This window comes from Carlito syrichta, unplaced genomic scaffold, assembly GCF_000164805.1.
Source record: "Carlito syrichta isolate Samal-C Ts95f unplaced genomic scaffold, Tarsius_syrichta-2.0.1 Scaffold314847, whole genome shotgun sequence".
Lineage (NCBI taxonomy): Eukaryota > Metazoa > Chordata > Mammalia > Primates > Tarsiidae > Carlito > Carlito syrichta.
Window position 1 is genome coordinate 237,057 of NW_007258943.1, and position 19,512 is coordinate 256,568.

The 19,512-nt window shown below is 37.2% G+C and overlaps 1 protein-coding gene across 5 annotated transcripts in view; it reads left to right on the forward strand.

Moving 5' to 3' along the window:
- CCNT2 (cyclin T2) overlaps positions 1-19,512 on the forward strand; it is a 45,172-nt gene that overhangs the window by 6,510 nt on the left and 19,150 nt on the right. For all 5 annotated transcript variants that reach the window (XR_505267.1, XM_021705951.1, XM_021705952.1 and 2 more), the window contains exons 3-4: positions 16,727-16,855; positions 19,098-19,158. Coding sequence is in view for 2 of the 5 variants with exons in the window: in XM_008072089.2 (XP_008070280.1) it covers positions 16,727-16,855; positions 19,098-19,158 (190 nt within the window). In the remaining 3 variants the exon portion in view is untranslated. The remainder of the gene's footprint in view (positions 1-16,726; positions 16,856-19,097; positions 19,159-19,512) is intronic.

Genomic DNA, 19,512 nt, shown 5'->3' on the forward strand with positions numbered 1-19,512 from the left:
GCACTCCAGTCTGGGCGACAGAGTGAGACTCCAACTCAAAAAAAAAAAACAAAAAACAATTCTTGGGTCTAGCATCTAACAGCAATAAAGGAACATATAGAATTGAACTCAGTCTAGTTAGGGTTAGGTGTAGCTACTCTTGGAGAAGTTTTCTTTTTCCTGAGTCAAGAGTCTCATTCTGTTGCCCAGGCCAGTAGCACAATCATGGCTCACTACTGCCTCGACCTCCTGGGCTCAAGCGATCCTTCCTCCTCAGCCTCCCAAGTAACTGAGATTACAGGTATGCGCCACCATACCCAGCTTATTTTTTAAATTATTTTGGAGAGACAAGGTCTCCCTATGTTGTCTAGGCTCGTCTCAAACTGCTGGGCTCAAGTGATCCTCCCACCTCAGCCTCCCAAAGTTCTGGGATTATAGGTGTGAGCCACCATACCTAGCTGGAAATAATTTTTAAGGTGGCACCAGAAGGGAGTTAGTATGATACAGATTAAACCAATGGTTCTTAACTATCACAACTGGGGGGTGTGGGGGAAGTATGGGGGGAATGCTACTGGCAGAAGCCAGAAATGCTGCCAGGCATCCTACAGTGCACAGAATGCCATTAATGCTAAGGTTGAAAAACCCATGGTTAACCTAAAGAGTTAGGTGAAGGAGAGGCTGTAGACAGAGGGAATACTAAGACAATATTACCTCTACTAGATGAATTTTGAGTGTTTTTTTGAAAGGAGTAGTCTCTATTGAGGACAAAAAATGTATTCATCTGTAATTTCTTGAGAATCTTAAGAACAAAGCTTACACGTGTAATCTCTTTAATTGAGGGCTTTAAGGACATTTTGGTATTCTTAAAATTTAAAGTTTAAATTCAGTTTGTCAATAGATGCTGCTTTTCTGTAAATTAATGTTTGTGCTTGTGCATTTCTTCTAACATTTTAGTAAATATTTTTCTAGTTTTTTCTTTTAATTTTTAGTGGTTGTTTTTTGCATTAAAAGTTTATTAGTCAAATCTATTAGTGTTCATTTTTGCTTTATCTCATTACCTTTATGCTTATCTAGAAATAAATATCCATCTATGTTTATTTAATGATATTTGTGGGGGAAGAGTTTCGTTTTTTTCAGGGTAGCCATTACTGATTGTTCTTCTTAATCCTTGGGTTTATTTTGATAGGTAGTTCTTAAACATTATTTGAAGTTGTTGATATCCTTTTTTTATTGATATAAAAGACAAGAATCATAAAGGTTAAATACCTTGTCTGAATTCACATGGCAACAGAGTGACAAAAACAAAAATTGCACCTAGATCTAGACTCCATTGCTTATGCAGCTATCACTGTACCTACTTCAGGTATCTTGCTAGGGCTGTCTTCGTAGTCCTGAAATTTCTTACTGAAAGCAGTATCTATAAAGGTTTTGTGATGTGCTCGATGTGGCTCACCAGCTACCTACAACAAAATTATCAGGATGCTTGTTAAAAATACACTTTACTGAATCAGGATGTTTGTGGTGGGGCCTGGGTTCTTTACCTTAATAAGCTTCCCAGATGATACTGATGACTGGTAAAGTTGAAAATCATTAGTTCAAATTTTGCTTTTTCTCCTGTGCTGAAGTTTCAATCCATTGTTATACTCTGGCCATGTTGAATAGGAGTCAAACTGGCCTATGCTTTATCCTTTACCTTCTAAAGTAAAGTGTCTTGAGAAATCTAAATAGATGCTTATATTATAGCTCACTTCATCTGCCTTTTAATTTAATAAGGCAATCCAAGAATAATCGTATGCCCAAAATCTGTTAATCCTTTGCGCTCAGACGTCTTGCAGATCACCTGCCAGCAACTTGGCCACATTTTTTTTTTTTACAGAATATTGAAAAACAAGTCACTTCATATTAAGCGGTATAGCATTGGAACCAGTTATTTTACTGCAATGATATTTGACATAATAATGGAATTTTGGACATTGAGGAAATTAATGGCATAAAAATCAAAATTTTATGTATGTTTTTCTAATGTGTGGTAACGTTTGAAACACAGCCACCGACATGCATTGCAGGTTTACTGATGCATGTTGTGTGCAACAATAATTTGTTTGACATCTTCTACCTGGCATTTTTTTGTTCGAGCAGATAACGCAATCTCGTTTTTCTTTCTTTCTTTTTTTTTAGATTAGAGAAAGGTTTATTTTCGCAGTCTCATTTTTCTTCCTCTCACGTTAATAATAAGTAATTTATTGTCCAGTCTATTCAAAGAATAGATGGATTCAGAAAAGATGTAGAAAGATGTACTTGTAATTTCTGAAAGCCACTTCTTAACTGATTAATTTTATCTCAGCATATATTCATCTCTTCATTTGCTTTTTTGTGCAATTTAAATGGAAAACTTAAACATACATTTCTGAAAAATTTGCACTGACATAAGTTTGTCCTGTATAGTCACCAGCAATCTTTTTATGTCACCTGGGTGCACAGGGTTTATATTCCCTGGAAATACTGTAGTGCTATCTAGTAGAACTGTGTGTGCAATAAAGGCAGTATTGTATATCTGTGGTCTTCAATATAGTAGATATTAAATGAACAGAATTATGATTTCCTGGATTGTAAAAGTGAGATCATTAAACTAGATACTTTATCGTTGAAAATAAATTTATAAATTCCATGACTGAAAATTTATTAAGATCCCACTATGTGACAGGCACTTTAAAGTATATTTGTTTTGTTTTCTTGGATAAAGTATTTCTCCTAAGGAAGCAAACTCAGTTATTAAGTGACTTGTCCTAAATTAAAACAACCATTATGTGACTGGGATTCCTACTCTTATATGTTTAAGAAGTAGAGCACAGTAGCTATCAATGCTACGTTAATTTCTTTGTTTTTTCCTTTTTTTTTTTTGAGTTGAAGTCTCACTTCATTGCCCAGGCTGGAGTGTTGTGGCACCCTCACAGCCACCCCAGCGTCTACCCACTGGGGTCTGGCGATCTTTCCACTTCAACCTTCCAAGTAGCTGGAACTACAGGTGTGCTCTACCATGCCCTGCTAATTTTTTTAAAAATTTACTGTAGAGACAAGGTCTCGCCAAGTTGTCCGCAGGCTCAGGCAATCCACTCGCCTTGGCCTCTGAGAGTACTGGGATTACAGTGCCAGTAATTTCTAAGGAGATGTATAAAGTAAACAGAAAGAACAATTATAATACTATAAGAAAAGGATTGGCAGTAGAATGAAACTGCTTGGGGAAGGGAGGTATGCACCTCATCAACAAGGGTACCTACATAATCAGTGTTTGTATACCTAACCCTGAATTGTACCCCACATCTTTTAAATATATAAATAAATAAAGTAAACAAGAAAAACCTCAGATTTTGATTTGTTTGCTTTATTGGGCTAAATCCAATGAGATCCTCTTTATCAGCAATACATGAGTTTTAACATTTATGCATTGTGCATCCCTGTTTCTCCTTAGGGTGAATTCTTTCTGCTTTCCATGTAACTGCTCTGTTATGCTTTAAGGCAGCTGAAGTTGCATCTCCTTCACAAAATATTCTCCAGATAATTCTTCCATTTTTGAATTTCCATGTCTAATCTTACCTTTGGGGGGTCCTATTTACAGCCTGTTGTATTCAATTTTTTTAGTGCTATAATTAATATAACTGCATGTATGAGATGAGTTTTCTTTTTATTATAAGAACAAAACCGTGCAACCCCCTTGCATCCCCTCCCATTGTGGGAACTTTTCTGCCCTCAATAAATTCTGCTTTCTTGGTTTTTTTTTTTTTGAGTTGGCATCTCACTCTGTCACCCAGGCTGGAGGACAGTGGCATGTTCATGGCCACCCCAGCATTGACCCGCTGGGCTCTGGTGATCCTTCCACTTCAGCCTTCCAAGTAGCCAGAACTACAGGTTCTATAGCTACCATGCCTGGCTAATTTTTTTATTTATCGGAGAGACGAGGTCTCGCCAAGTTGCCTGGGCTGATCTCGAACCCACGGACTCAGGCAATCCATTTGTAATCCCAAAGTGCGGGATTACAGGCTGAGCTTCCCACTCAGCCGATAAATCCTGCTTTCTAAAAGAAAAGAAAAGAACAAAACCACCAGACAAATGTATAGCTTAATGAATTATTATAAAATAACCTTGTAACCACCACCCAAGTCAAGAAATAGATTTTTGCGGACTACCCCCAGATATGCCTCCGTGTGCCCCTTCCAGAGTTAACTTAACTCGGTCCTTCCCTCCAACACGTAACCAGTATTCTTATTGTTAATTATTTTCTTCGGTTCTTTATAGTTTTACCATCCAACTCTGTATTCCTAAATGCCATAGGTTAGTCTTGCCCATTATTAAAAATTTGACTAGCACTTTCCTAATACTGAAAACAGGTGAAAATAAGAAAAATCTGAAGCTGCTTACCACAAACTTCTGTCATTAAGCATAAGTGAAATGGTCTTTTCTAGATTGTCACCTTTTTCACAGTACAGCTGAAAGCTGCAGACATGTCCAGTATTTGTCTCAGATACCATTCTGACTAACATTCTGTACTTTGTATTTTTACTTGGGTTATAAACCCAAAAAGACTTCCACAATGAGGTAAGTTCACATCAGTGTTAACCAGGAACAGAATTTGAAATGATGTAAATTCATGTCAGCAGTCACTAATGAGTTAATATGCAGGTTTCTTCTTCATCCCTTTATATCACCTAAGTTTCATCTGTTGAAGAACCTAGGGTGGATGACGTGTAGAGTTTCCAGCTGTCTGTATTTCACTGGTTGTATACTCATGGCTCAGTTTCTCACGTTCATTTTGTGCTTGCATTCCTGGCAAATTGATGGTTCGATCCAAAAATTTGATCAGCCTCATGGTAGATCCCTTTGGATAGGTAGTGTTAATGTTCTTTCATCAGGAGGCACCTAATGTCTGATTGTCTCTTTTTGTGGTGTTAGCAACTGCTGCTATTCAGTGCCTCCATTCTTTCATTCACTGGTGATATAGTCATTTCTTAGTAGTCTATTATTGACTTTTTTGTATTGAAATGCTTTGATTTCATCTTCATTGTGGATGCCCAATGATACATACATATAGGATAAATACTTGCTTTTTTCCCTATGTTTCATACCTTTCTGAGATACAATTCACATGCCATACATTTCATTTATTGAAAATGTATGATTCAGTGGGGGTTTTTTAGTATATTTACGTCGTTTTTAAATCAATTTTAGATATTTTTATTATCCCAAAAAGAAGCTCCCTACTCCCTAGCCACTTCTCTCTTTTTCCCACCCTACTCTGTGTGATTCTTTGTGACTAACTTCTTTCACTTAGCATATTTTCAAGGTTCATTTGTGTTATAGCAGGACTCAGTACCATATTTAGTTTATTTTTCTTGCTGAACTACCCATTGTTTCACAACATAGCTGTTAATCAGTTGGTAGACATTTGAGTTGTTACTACTTTTTGGCTAATATAGATATTGCTACTATGAACATTCAGGTACAAGTTTTTATGTGAACATACATTTTGATTTCTCTTGGATTTGTACCCACTAGTAGAATAGCTGCATCATATGGCAACTCTGGACCACAGTAATCTTGAATAGCTTTTAATTTTTATTTTTTTATTTTTTCAAGTTGGAGTCTTACTCTGTTGCCCAGGCTGGAGGGCAGTGGCACGCTCACGGCCACTGCAGCCTCGACCTGCTGGGCTCAGGCGATCCTTCTGCCTCAGCTTTTGCAAGTAGCTGGAACTACAGGCGCGTGCCACCAAGCCCGGCTAATTTTTGATTTATTGTAGAGATGAGGTCTCGCCAAGTTGCCCAGGCTGGTCTCAAACCTGCAGACTCAGGCAGTCCACTCGTCTCGGCCTCCCAAAGTGCTGGGATTACAAGGTGAGCCACTGAACCCAGCCTTGAATAGCTTTTCAAATATCTGTTATGATAAGATATTCCGGGTTCATCTTATAAATTTTCTGCTCCAGAAAATTTCAGCACTACATTTGGACTACTATAGTTGAGACTGCAGGTGTGCACCACCCTGCCCGGCTTTTATTTATTTATTTATTTTGTAGTAATGAAGTCTCACTATGTTGCCCAGGCTGGTCTTGAACTCCTGGCCTCAAGCGATCCTCCCACCTCGGCCTCCCAAAGTCCTGGGATTACAGGCACGGAGCCTGGCCAGGTTGATGTAAGGAATAATTAAGTCACTTGAAATTTGTTCTGTTAAATATTTAAGGAGTATGATCCATTTGGAAGAGTTCACATTATTAACAGACATTACAAAGAATATATTCTTGATTGGTTTTTGGAAATTGATAGTGAAAGCAATGCTAGAAAATTTCCCAAAATGCTTTTAGATGTTATTTTGAAACATGAAGCTCTTGACTGCCTAATTAGGGGATGCTGACTGGTGAAATGTGATGACTTTATAAGAAGTCCTTATGCAGTCTTCTTATGATCCACTAGCAGTGTAAAAATCAAATGATTGTAAAAATATTTAAATAATTCACCTTTTCTTTGCACATGCAGGAATGTGTTTTAGTCTTGATGGTTTATATGTTCATGTGGTGGCCTTAGCTTAGCTTTCCTTCCTCGTATGACAAAAGCGCAAAAGAGTGAACCCACTTTGCAAGCATAGGGGACATTCAAACAATAACTAATTTACACTTAGATCTACAGGATAGAATAGGTTTTTATATTATCAGGTATACATTGAACATTTACATTGGACAAGGCACGCAGATGTTTCAGTAGAAAGTAAGACGGAGTTTATGTAATTCATAAATTGACTTTGAAGTCCATTTTAGAACAGGAGTTCTGTTTTTAGCGCATAAAATTGGTTAACAATTTTTTTAAGTGAAAGTCAGTTTAGATAACTATTCTGCTATGAACATGCATACACATTCTAGGGGTTAGATAAAATGATGGAAACTTCCTTACCATGCTACAGTATTTGGGAGTATTAACCTAATATTTTGTGCTTAAGTACGTTAGGATTCTAGTTGTAAAGCTGGCATGTAAAGTATTTTTGTTTGTTTGTTTGTTTGTTTTGAGTCGGAGCCTCACTCTGTCACCCAGACTGGAGTGCAGTGGCCGGTACAGACGCGCACTACCACGCCCGGCTCATTTTTGACTTATTGTAGAGATGAGGTCTCGCCAAGTTGCCCAGGCAGGTCTCGAACCCACGGGTTCATGCAATCCACTCACCTCAGCCTCCCAAGGTGCGGAATTACAGGCTGAGTCTCCGAGCCCAGCAAGTATTTTTTATATGGTCTTTTTTTTTTTTCTTTTTTGAGTTGAGGGTCTCACCCTGTCGCCCAAGCTAGAATACAGTGGCACGTTCACGACTCACCATCGACATCCTGGGCTCAGGCAATCCTCCCACCTCAGTCTCCTGAGTATCTAGGACTACAGGCACGTGCCACCAGACCCAGTTGGGTTTTTTTTGTAGAGACCAGGTCTCACTACATTGCTCGGGCTGGTCTTGCAACTCCTGGGGACAAGTATCTTCCTGCCTCAGCCTCCCAAAGTGCTGGGTTTTCAGGGGTGAACCACCGTACCCAGTCTATGTGATCATATTTAAGGAAATATATGTAATGTGAAATTTTTCTTTAAATGAAGCGGATGAAGACTATAGAAGTTAATCTGCCTGTTCGGTGTTGAAAGTTTAAGATGTGAGGTAAATTGCTTTAATGGCTTGTATTTAGTGACAATATGTTGTATATTTATATGACAGTAGGACCATATTCACAAACATTAAGTACAGAGTACTGTGAAAAGCCACAAGCAAGGAGGGAATAAGTAAATAAAATATAAGTAGTGCTTTCCCTGAGGGACATATACTGTATTTTGGTGGGAGATGAAAAAATGCATAGTGGTTTATTTTAAGCTTATCTAATGTGGAAATTGTTAGGAACAGTAATCAGTTTGACTTATTTTGCGATATCTATGAATATTTAAAACATTTTGTCTGTTTCATTTTCTTCAGAATGCCAACTATGGGTATGATAGCCACTAACTAGAAGTGACTAGTGAAGACTTAAAGTGTGGCTAGGGCACTGAGGAACTGCATTGTATTACATTTTATTTTAAATTTTAAAATTAAAACAATATACAATAGTTTTCCATTAAATACAACTTTTGTAGTGGTAGGACTATATTAAAGTCTGAGTTGAGACACAATATCCATGTAATATACCAAATTTTGAAGACCTAATATGTGGAAAATCTGAAATAGTCACTTTCGATAATTTTTATATTGGTTATATATTATTGGGGTAAATAAAATACATTAAAATTAATTCCTAGCCTTGTGTAGTAGTTTACACCTGTAATCCCAGCACTTTTGAGAGGCCGAGGCAGGTGACTCACTTGAACCCAGGAGTTTGAAACCAGCCTGGACAACATAGCAACCTTGTTCTTGTCTTTAAAAAAAAAAAAAAAAATTCCCTGTTTCTTCATTTTTTAAAAATGGTTACTAGAACATTTTAAATTATGTGTGTGACTCATATTTCTATTTGACTGTAATGGGTTGAGCTACAGACATTTGTAAATCAAATAAAATTGCTATTGGGGGTCACTATAGAACAAATTTATTCTACAGGCAAGCATACATTCAAACTAATTTTAAACTAAGGGCTCATTTAGAAGTTGAGAAATGGAAAAGATGAATCTTTTCTGTCAAGAATCTGAAGATAATGAAAATAAATATAGTTCAGTGCTTGAAAAGAAATAGCTGAGAGGGCACTGAGAGGAAATTCTGAGTTTTGGGGGGCAGTCTTTAAATGGTGCAATGATTCAGAGAGGAGACCAGATATGTCCAAGCCGTCCATTTCAAGGAAGATATTTTAGATATCTGATATTGCTGTAGCTCAGTGATTGGTATTTTGAATGCTTATTAAATGATTAGCTATTTGAATTAATAATATGGTTCACTCTGTGTAGACTTAAACATCTGTTGAAATTATTTTGTTAACCAAACAGGCAAACTAATGATTTTCTGAAATAGTGGCATAATTTTTTTTTAATTTTAGTTACATAATTTAAATGTCAAAAGTTACTGCTGTTTAAAAAATTGATATTCTGAAAGCACAACCTAAGTCTCCTTTTAAATTAACAGTTGTGTGATAAAGTAATACATGATTAAGACGCATGTTCTTTTACCAGTATTTGTTGTGCTATGATTAGGCTTTTGGCTGCCTTGAAATTTCCTTTCTTGGTATGTGTACACTAAATCTATTTAAAAGAGATCTAGCAAGTAGATGTTGTTAACGCAAGCACCTTTTAAAAAAATCTTTATTAAGATATAATTCACATATACTGTAATTTACCCATTTAGAATGTGTAATTTAATGGATGCATATATGGAACTGTGCAGCCATCGCCATAATCTAAGTTTTTGTAACCTTTTCATCACTCTAAAGAAACCCTATACCCATTAGCAGTGCACTCTTCTTCCTTTCCTTCCCAGCCTTGGGCGACTGCTGAGTTATTTTCTGTCTCCATCGATTTGCCTATTCTGGACATTTCATATAAATGGAATCATGCAATATGTAGTCTGTCACACAATATGTAGTCTGTCACATAATATTTTCAGGGTCCTTCCATTTTGTGGAATCTGTTAGTACTTCATACCTTTCTACTGCAGAATAATATTTTATTATGTGGCAGTACCTCCTTTTATTTATCCATTTATCCGTTGATGGACATTTGAGTTGATTCTCCTTGCTGATTATTATAAATAACGTTGATATGAACGTGTACAAGTTTTTGTATGAATATATGTTTTCATTTCTCGGATATATATACCTGTGAGTGGAATTGATGAGTTGTATGGTGACTCTAGAATCCAGTAATCTTTTTTTTTTTTTGAGTTGGAGTCTCACTCTGTCGCCCAGACTGGAGTGCAGTGGCCACTCCCAGCCACCGCAGCCTCAACCTGCTGATCTCCGGCGATCCTTCCGCCTCAGCCTTCCGAGTAGCTGGAACTACAGGTGCACACTACCACGCCCAGCAAATTTTTTGATTTATTGTAGAGATGAGGTCTCACCAAGTTGCCCAGGCGGATCTCAAACCCGCGGGCTCAGGCAATCCACTCAGTCTCCCAAGGCTCAGGATTACAGGCTGAGCCACCAAGCCTGGCTTTTTTTTGTTTTTGAGCTGGAGTCTCACTCTGTTACCCAGACTGGAGTGCAGTGGCATGCTCATGGCCACCGCAGCCTCAACCGGCTGGCCTCAGACGATCCTTATGCCTCAGCCTTCCAAGTAGTTGGAACTACAGGCATGCATTACCACGCCAGGCTAATTTTTTTTAATGGATTGTAGAGACAAGGTCTCACCAAGTTGCCCAGGCTGATCTTGAACCCCTGGGCTCAGGCAGTCCTCTTGCCTTGACCTTTCAAAGTGCTGGGATTTCAGGCTTGAACCACAGCGCCCAGCTGAATCCAGTAATCTTTGGACAGCCTTTTAAAAACATTTTGCGAAACTGCCAAACTGTTTTCCAAAGTACCCACACCATTTTGCCTTCTCACAAGAAATGTTTTTCTTTTGTCACTAACGCTCTTGATGTCATATCTAAGAAACTTTTGCTTAATCTGGGGTCATAAAGATTTGTTTCTGTTTTCTCTGTGGATTTTGTAGGTTTAGGTCTTAGATCTAGCTCTGTGATCCATTTTGAGTTGGTTTTTTTGTATAGTGTAAAGGGGTTCAAGGTCATTGGTTTTGTATTTGGTGAATATACAGTTTTCCCAGCACCATTTGTTGAGAAGACTATTCTTCCACTGAATTGTCTTGGCATCTTGTTGAAAATCAATTGGATTCAGATCCTGTTCCATGATATATATGTCTGTCCTTAGGCAGACCACATAGCCTTGATTCTTTTAGCTTTGTAGTAAGTTTTAAATTCATGAAGCGTGAGTCTTCCAATTTTGTTCTTTTTCAAAATTGTTTTAGCTACTCTGCATCCTGTATATTTCTATATGGATTTTAGGATCAACTGGTCAGTTTTGGCAAAAAAAAGGAAACAGATTTTAATAGGGATTGCATTGAATCTGTAGTTAAATTTGGGGAGAACTGCCATCTTCACAGTAATCCATCTGAAGGAATGTGGCCTTTTGTAAGATTTGTGTATATCTAAATATCTATGCCTATGAAGTCTTGTTCTGTTTCATAATACTATTTGGGTTTAGAGATGGGGTCTCACTGTGTTGACCAGGCTGGTCTCATAGCCCCAGATGATTCGCCTGCCTCTTAAGTAGCTGGAACTGAGAGTAGTATCTTTGAGTATTGTGGACTGGTAGGAACTATGTCTGTATATAAGGGAGGAGCAGAGCACAATAAGTTGATTTTTTTTTAATTTTAGAAGCATTCATGTTTATTTACTCCTCAATAAGTAAGTTTTTTGTTGTTTGGGGTTTTTTTGAGTCACTCCATTGCCCAGGCTGGAGTGCAGTGGCACACTCACGGCCACCACAGCCTTGACCTGCTGGCTCAGGTAATCCTTCCACCTCATCCTTCCAAGTAGCTAGAACTACAGGCACACACCACCAAGCCTGGCTAATTTTTGATTTATTGTAGAGATGAGGTCTCGCCAAGTCGCTCAGGTTGGTCTCTAACCTGTGGGCTCAAGCAGTCCTCTCACCTCGGCCTCCTGAAGTGCTGGATTATAGGCACGAGCCACCGTGTCCAGCCTAAAATTCTAAACATAAATATTTTTACATGATGATATTTTACTCACACATAATCATATGAGTAAGAAAACAGCCAAAATACCAGACTGAGTTAATTACGTTTTCCGCAATATTGTAATGCTAGTTTTTCAATGTAACCAAATTAAGAATTTAAATACTTTTACCTTTGTACTGGAATTTTGGTCTGGTTGGTTCAAGCTTAGTGATCTTTTTTTATTAACAAATGGATATTTTGACTTACTTCGTTTTCTTTCTGGGGGCTCTACCTCCCTTGTCTTCCCTCACATCTAAATTCTATTTCTCTCCTTTTGTTATTCTATGACCTTTCTGTGAGTCTTTACTAAGATTATGCAACTGCCACTTTTTCTAAACTGTCACCTTAGCAAGTAATTTCCACATTTTGAACAGTGGTAACTAGAACTTAGTTGGGGACAGGATGGGGAGCTGTTTGAGGTAGTTAAGGGACAGGGCAGAAATGTCTCCAGTTGCCTATAGAACCTGAAGATGAAACACAAGAACAGATTAGAGTGAGCCTTTTGACAGTGTGTTAGTAAGAAACAAATAAACTTGGAAGGCTTTTCTTTGCTTCTGTTGGGGCTTTTTGGGATTAGGATATCTGAAGTTGAAGTAATCAAATAGCTATGGTTAGTTCGTAAATACAAATGTACACACAAAGTGAATGCATATGATTAATTATTAAAAGAATAAAGGCTGAAATGATTCTTTTGAAACTGATGTAACTACCTTCGGTGACTTAGAAATTACCCACGTCCTTTGTTAATTCAACCTGACCTTGCCTCCAACTATTAAGGTTGAAACCAGCAGTGGAGAGTGAAGCGGTTAGGGTATTATGAGCAGAGGGGAAACAACGGCCAGGAATGAGCAGAAGGAAGAAAAGGTGGAGAAGGAAGGGAGTCAGATCAAGAGGCAGGAACGGAACCATGTGAAGGAATATAGAAGGAGCAGGAGAGAGAGGAACGTGAGTGTAAATCATTAAAGTAATAGCAAATATTACAATTTCAGTGTTCGAATATGCAACAGAATCTTTAAAGAATTGAGTTTAACCATGGAAGGAAGAAGGTGAGCAAGAAAGAAAGGGAATTTTAGAATTAAGATTGTTCGTTCACTTTTTAAATGTAAAGTCAACATTAACAATACACAAATGTTTTAATTTTTCAACATACTAGCAATATTTGGTCATATTACTATGGAGTATTCTTTCTTCTAAGTGCTTTACATATATTGGTTCATTTGTTCCTTACTACAATTTTATAAGCAGATACTGTTTCTTCATATATGGTTACGTGTGTGTGTGTGTGTGTGTGTGTATAAATTTTTTTTTTTTTTTTTTTTTTTTTTGAGTCAGACTCTCACTCTGTTGCCCAGGGAGTAGAGTGGCACATCATGCCTTGACCATCTGGGTTCAAGTGATTCTTCCAGCTCAGCCTTCCAAGTAGCTGGGACTAGAGGTGCTGCATTCTACCACACTTGGCTAATTTTTTTGATTTATTGTAGAGTCAAGGTCTCACTATTTTACCTAGACTGATCTCGAACTGCTGGGCTCTGACAATCCTCTCGCCTCTCAAAGTGCTGGGATTACAGGTGTAAGCCATTGCACCCAGCCTGTTTCTCCCATTTTACAGATACTGAAACTGAGTCATAAAGAGAATAAGTTTTCTAGACTAGTCAGAAAACAGAGCCAGGATTCTACTGAGGCAGTAGTCATTACTGTGCCACTGCTGGCTTTATCACCACTCCCTTTCCCCTCCATGATTTGTATGGTGTATCTCTAGAAATTTTTCTTGTTTTGAGAATGTTACAGTTCCTTGAAATCGTTACATATCTGCTAGAGTGACAAACTCTGGATGCTATTAAAAATCAACTTCCCTTTATTTTTGTTCCTTTTAGTTATGGTAATTTGAGAAAGTTTATTAAAGTAGGTATCAAAACTAACAGATAGATTAGAGGTTGATCCCTGTCCCCTGTGAACTAAATCTCAGTTTGTATTTGATCACTCATACCGAACTCTGTACACCTTCTCCAGTAATACTTGTTTGAATTATTTGGCTTTGAACCAAGCTCACATAAGCCAATTAATGTTGGGCGCCTTCAAAAGTATGCTCACTTTTAAAAGCTATGGACCAACTAGTAATATTTCAGTTACCCCAAACATTTGGAATTCTTTTAAGCCACACAACAAAAGCACCCTTCCTTCAAAAAGCAGTAGTACCTACCTGGTTTGATCATTTTCCTTAGTCATCCTTAAAATTAAAACTTCACATGGATCATTCACAAAGTTTCTATCTAAAAAGTTGTTTTGTTTTGTTTTGTTTTTACAGCCTTGATGGAGTAAAATGTTTGCAGGCTGTAGAGGAGGAAATGTGAATGGAGTTAGTGGATTTCACCAGGAACTTTGGAAGAATGTTGGGTATTAGTGTTGCACTGGAGAGGATGAGAATTGAGCCCTGTTTAGAGGGAACAGAAAGACTTCTGTGAGGAGTATGGGTAAATAAACAAGGAATCTACCCTGAAGATTACTGCTTGGCTCCCTGGATACTTGATTTTTTAAATAATTTATAGAATTTTAGAATCATTATGTGTTCTTTGTTTCCTTTGAGACTATCTTTTAAGGAGAACAGCTGTGTAGCTTGAAGGTGTTTCTTGATAAGTAATACCTTCAAGGTATTAAAGTGAAGCAATAAAGGCTCCAGTCAGAAGTCAGATTACATTGAATTTAATACTTAAACTTCCTAACTGCCAAATGACCCAGGATTTCTTACTTGCCTAAAAAGCACTTACAAAAGTCTCCAAGGAATTTTTCTTGGTAAAATCTCACAGGATTCCCAGTCATAGCTCCATCTTCTTCAAATTTTTAGTAGTAGTAAGTAAACCGTACTTTTTGAAGGGAAAACAAAGTGTCTTCATTTTATTGTCTGTTTCTTGAATTTCTTATATTGGCGTTGGCTCTTAGATTTTTATTGTGGCATTTGGAATGTTTGACTTTAATATTGGCACCTTTATTTATTATCCATATTCACTGAGAAACATTGAACAGCAGCCATAGTGGTAAATGGTGGGAACACATAATTCTGTTCTGTGTTGAAGCTGCTTCCAGAATATGTAACTCTTTTGAGCATTCTCAGTTTTTCCGATCTTTTCCTTGTTGTAATTTCAATTTTAAAAGGAGGAAATAAGTTGAAGTTGAAATACAGTTCTTTTAAGGTAGCATTGTTTGTGGTTGATGATTTATACAGCAGGAAGAAAACTTCTTGAAGCCATTTTTACTTCATTTACTCATCTGCAAATGCAGTTGGACTACAAAATCTCCTTCAGATTTGCAATTTGATGATTAAATTTTATGTTATGTGGTTTTATGTTGGTGAGTTGTTTTTGAGTTGGTGCTCACTCTTGCCCGGGCAGAAGTGCAGTGAGCAGCATGATCTACGCTCACCGCAGCCTCCCCCTCGGGCTCAGGCAATTCTTCTGCCTCAGCTGAAACCACAGGAGCACACCAACACGTCTAGCCAATTTTTAAATATTTTTGTAGAGACTGTCTACAAGGTCTCACTGTATTGCCTAGGCTGGTCTCAAACTCCTGGGCTCAAAGGATCCTCTCACTTTGGCCTCTCATAGTGCTGTTGTTGCAGATTTGAGCCACCACATCCGGCCTTGTTATGTTTTAAAAACTCTCATAGGAAAGGATTTACCTTCCTGTATCAGAAATTTTCTCCTTATGTTAACTACCCAAATCATGTGGTGACATGGTTTAAGCCTCTACCCTACTTCAGATACTGTTTTTGTATAGTGATTGTTGACCCCCAAGATACGGTGAGATTCATTTGTAGATGTCTTGAAAAATAGGTACGTTAATCTTGGCATTTAGAAATTACCTTTCCATGGGGAATTTCTTATATGTAATCTTTTTTTTTTTTTGTCGGAGTCTCACTGTGTCTCCCAGACTGGAGAGCAGGGGCACGCTCCCGGCCACTGCAGCCTCCACCTGCTGGGCTCCAGCAATCCTCCTGCCTCAGCCTTCCAAGTAGCCAGAACTACAGGCACGCACTACCACACCCAGCTAATTTTTGATTTATTGTAGAGACAAGGTCTTGCCAAATTGCCCATGTGGGTCTCAAACCCACGGGCTCAGTCAGTCTACTTGTGTCAGCCTCCCAAAGTGCTGGGATTACAGGCTGAGCCACCTGTAATCTTAAAACATTAATTGAGTTAAAGCATGTCTGTTTTCTGAGTCAGCAATTACTTGGTTTATCATTTAACGTTTTGAGTATTTGTTCAAAATTGTTGTTTTTCCTTCTTAGTCAATATTTTTGTGATATTATGTTCTTGTATTTTTATCCCAAGAATCTAACTTTACTAATTAAGCTAAAAAGAAAGAATAACTGCTGATTTCTGGATCTTAGATTGGCAGAGTTTCTACTATATTGGTTTATATTACATGTTTATATTCTAGTTTTGAAGCTTTTATTATTGTTATCGTGAAGTAATAGATATTAAATAGCAATTTCATGTTTAGAATCCTCTTCTCATTTTGCTCTTTAGATTCTTTTTCTGTCCTTTAAGACAGTGTAGCTTTCAAAGAATGAGTCCTTCCACAATTTGAAAGAACACTAGAAAGTTGTGGCTCTGTGCCTGAAGCAGAGGGGAGTATAGTAGGTATACTTTTCCCACTTTTCATCTTTCTTTTTTTCCCATCTATGGCATCATTTTTTTTCTTTGCCTCCACAGTGTGCAAATTAATATTATTTAAACTTTATAATTTGGCATTTTTAGTATGCTAAGTGCCAACTTAGTATAAGAAGTCTTCCCCCTTTTCCCCTTTGCTCTTCTACTTGCAAAACAAGTAAAACAGATTCTGTAGACTGGGGTTGCTAGTTCTATTTGACGAATAGCTTTATTAAAACCCCTACATCGATCTTGGTCATGACCCAACTCACACTTCATAGTACTGATACTACATTCCTTCCTTACACATCTCCCCTTTAGAAAATCGAGGGGTTTTTGAGATGTATCTGTTTTTAAATCACCAGATTTGTGTCTTTTCTGCAGATAATATCGCCTACCGCATTATTTTTGGCTGCAAAAGTGGAAGAACAGGCTCGAAAACTTGAACATGTTATCAAAGTAGCACATGCTTGTCTTCATCCCCTAGAGCCTCTGCTGGATACTAAATGTGATGTATGTAAGAAAATGGATTTTTCTTTGTAAATTTTAAACTTTCATAATATAGACCTAATAAAAATACAATTTAATTAGTGTTGCCTTTCAAATACTGCTTACTTTTATTACCACTTAGGAATGTGATACCAGGAAATAATCTGGCAGAAACATTTTATCAATATTTGTGAATGTGAATGTCATTCTTAATTATTTAAGACCTTAAGATCGTTTAATTCAAAGTTACTTTTAAGTATTTCACATTTTGTTTAATCCTCACAGCAAATCTATGATATGAAGAGGGTAAATCATATCACCTCACCACTGATAGGTGGATTTGAGACCAGAAGATAGATAAATCTTTTAAATCAAGTTGTCAGCAGATGAGGAATAGGAAAACTTCTGAATTTACCTCTAGACCAATAATTCATTTTTTAAAGAGTTATTCCTTTATTAATAACATGTACTACTACTTTCCTCTATGATGAAGATGTATTTTCTGTGTTTTCATGAGCAGCATTTTTTTAGTATTTTAATTTTTCTAAAGAATAATGCTAGTTTCCAAGCACCTTCCCTTTTTTTTCTTTTCTGAGTCAGGGTCTTACTCTGTTACCCAGGTGAATGCAGTCAGTTGCATGATCACGGCTCACTACAGCCTCGAACTCCTGGACTCAAGCACTCCTCCCACCTCAGCCTGCCAAAGTACTGAAATTATAGGCATAAACCACTGTGCCTGACTCATACAATTTCTTTATTATCATCTTAAAATGAAAGTTAGAATTGTGAGCCTTTAAAATTATTTTTCTAGCATTCATACTATAGGTGAGTTACTTAATCAGGGACCTTTACCCACTGAATGACTACCAAGCTTGATTAATTCATCTTGATTTATGTAAAATTTACAGTCCAGATTAATTCACTTTTGATAGAAAATCTGATTTTATTAATGACAAGTTTTATCATTAGCTTTAAGGATTAAAGTATTAATGTAGCCATTAAATAATAGGGAATATATGATATTTAAAGATAGTTCTTACTGTTTTTATTAACTTTACAAATTCAGAATTGTTTCTTCTCGATACCTAGGGTGTTATTCAAATAATAGAAATCTACATTTTAAAAATCTCAATGACCTCTCAAAATAGGATACAAGTAAAACTAAAGGTACCATCACTCTCTGGGCTTGGCAATACGTTCTTACAAAAATGAGTATTTGTATGTCATACTTTCTTATAATCTTGATCAATTATTGTGATTACAGTTACAGCAGAAATTTTTTCATATGCCTTATTCCCAGAGTAATTGTAATAGGGTAATCATTTTTCAAAATTAAGGGAGAAGAGTTTCTGGTATCTATGTCCCCATGGACATAAATGTTACAGTGTTTTGAAATCTTACCCCCCCCCCAAATCTTATCTTTTAATGCAGAGATTTGAGGTCTTGTTTAGATTTTGTCTTTTCTATGGTAGAGGTGGAGTTAATCCTAAAATTAACCCACTGACTGTGGCTTTCAAGGAAATGTTCCAGAATGAGTTTACTTGTAAGCCTTCTCCTTAAAAGAAGGTTGGAGTTTGTTGGTCTTAACTTAGCTTGCTATTTCCTGTCCTTATTGTGTCTTGAAACACCAGTGCCAGCCTGGTGCAGTGGCTCACGCCCTTGATCCCAGCACTTTAGGAGGCAGAGGGGAGAGGACTGCCTGAGCCCACAGGTTTGAGACCAGTCTGGGCAACATGGCAAGACCTCATCTCTACAATAAATCAAAAAATTAGCTGGGTATGGTGGCGCACACCTATACCTATAGTTCTAGTTGGAGGGCTGAAGTGGAGGGATCGCCTGAGCCCAACAGGTTGAAGCTGTGGTGGCCGTGAGCATGCCACTGCACTCCAACCTGAGCAACAGAGACTCCAACTCAAAAAAAAAAAAAAGAAGAAAGAAACACCAGTGCCTAGGTAAAGTTTTACTTTGCAGACTGTGCAGATTTCCATTTTTCAAGTAAACCACCCCTTTTTTGTATTATTGTTATCTTTAGGTTTTTTTAGGTTTTGTTGTAGTTTTGCTTTGTTACCTGTAGTAGAGAGTAATTCATTTTAGATTTGACATCAAATATAGGTTGTCTCTGTCAGTTTAATTTCTCCATATTTCCAAATTACTGTGGTTTTTTTCTAATCTATAATTCTCATGAGATGTAATGGTCACATAGTCTAGTAGCGTGTTTTTGGGTTTTTTTTAATCTTACTCATTTTAATATTATTTTATCTGCCAGGCTTACCTTCAGCAGACTCAAGAACTGGTTATACTTGAAACCATAATGCTACAAACACTAGGTATGTACTTACATCAGATATTGTTTTTTGTGTGTTCTTCCATGGAGTCTTTTCAATAAGTAACAATATTTCTGGAATATTTATTGATGAAAGTTATTTAAAACAATAGTATTGCTTGGTTATAAGAAAATGATTTATCAAAAATTTAAGTTCATTTGGCATAATTTAATTGATGGCTAGCACAGCCTTCGGTGTGGTTTCTTAGGTTTTCAGATAGTTGAAGCCCCATGCTTCACTGTGGAATTGCACTGGAGAGTCAAATGGTCCTTTAGGGCTGTTGCATGTGACTGTGATGTATGCATACATACAAAGCAATTCCTTTAGCATTCAATAACTATATCACAGTATTTTTCA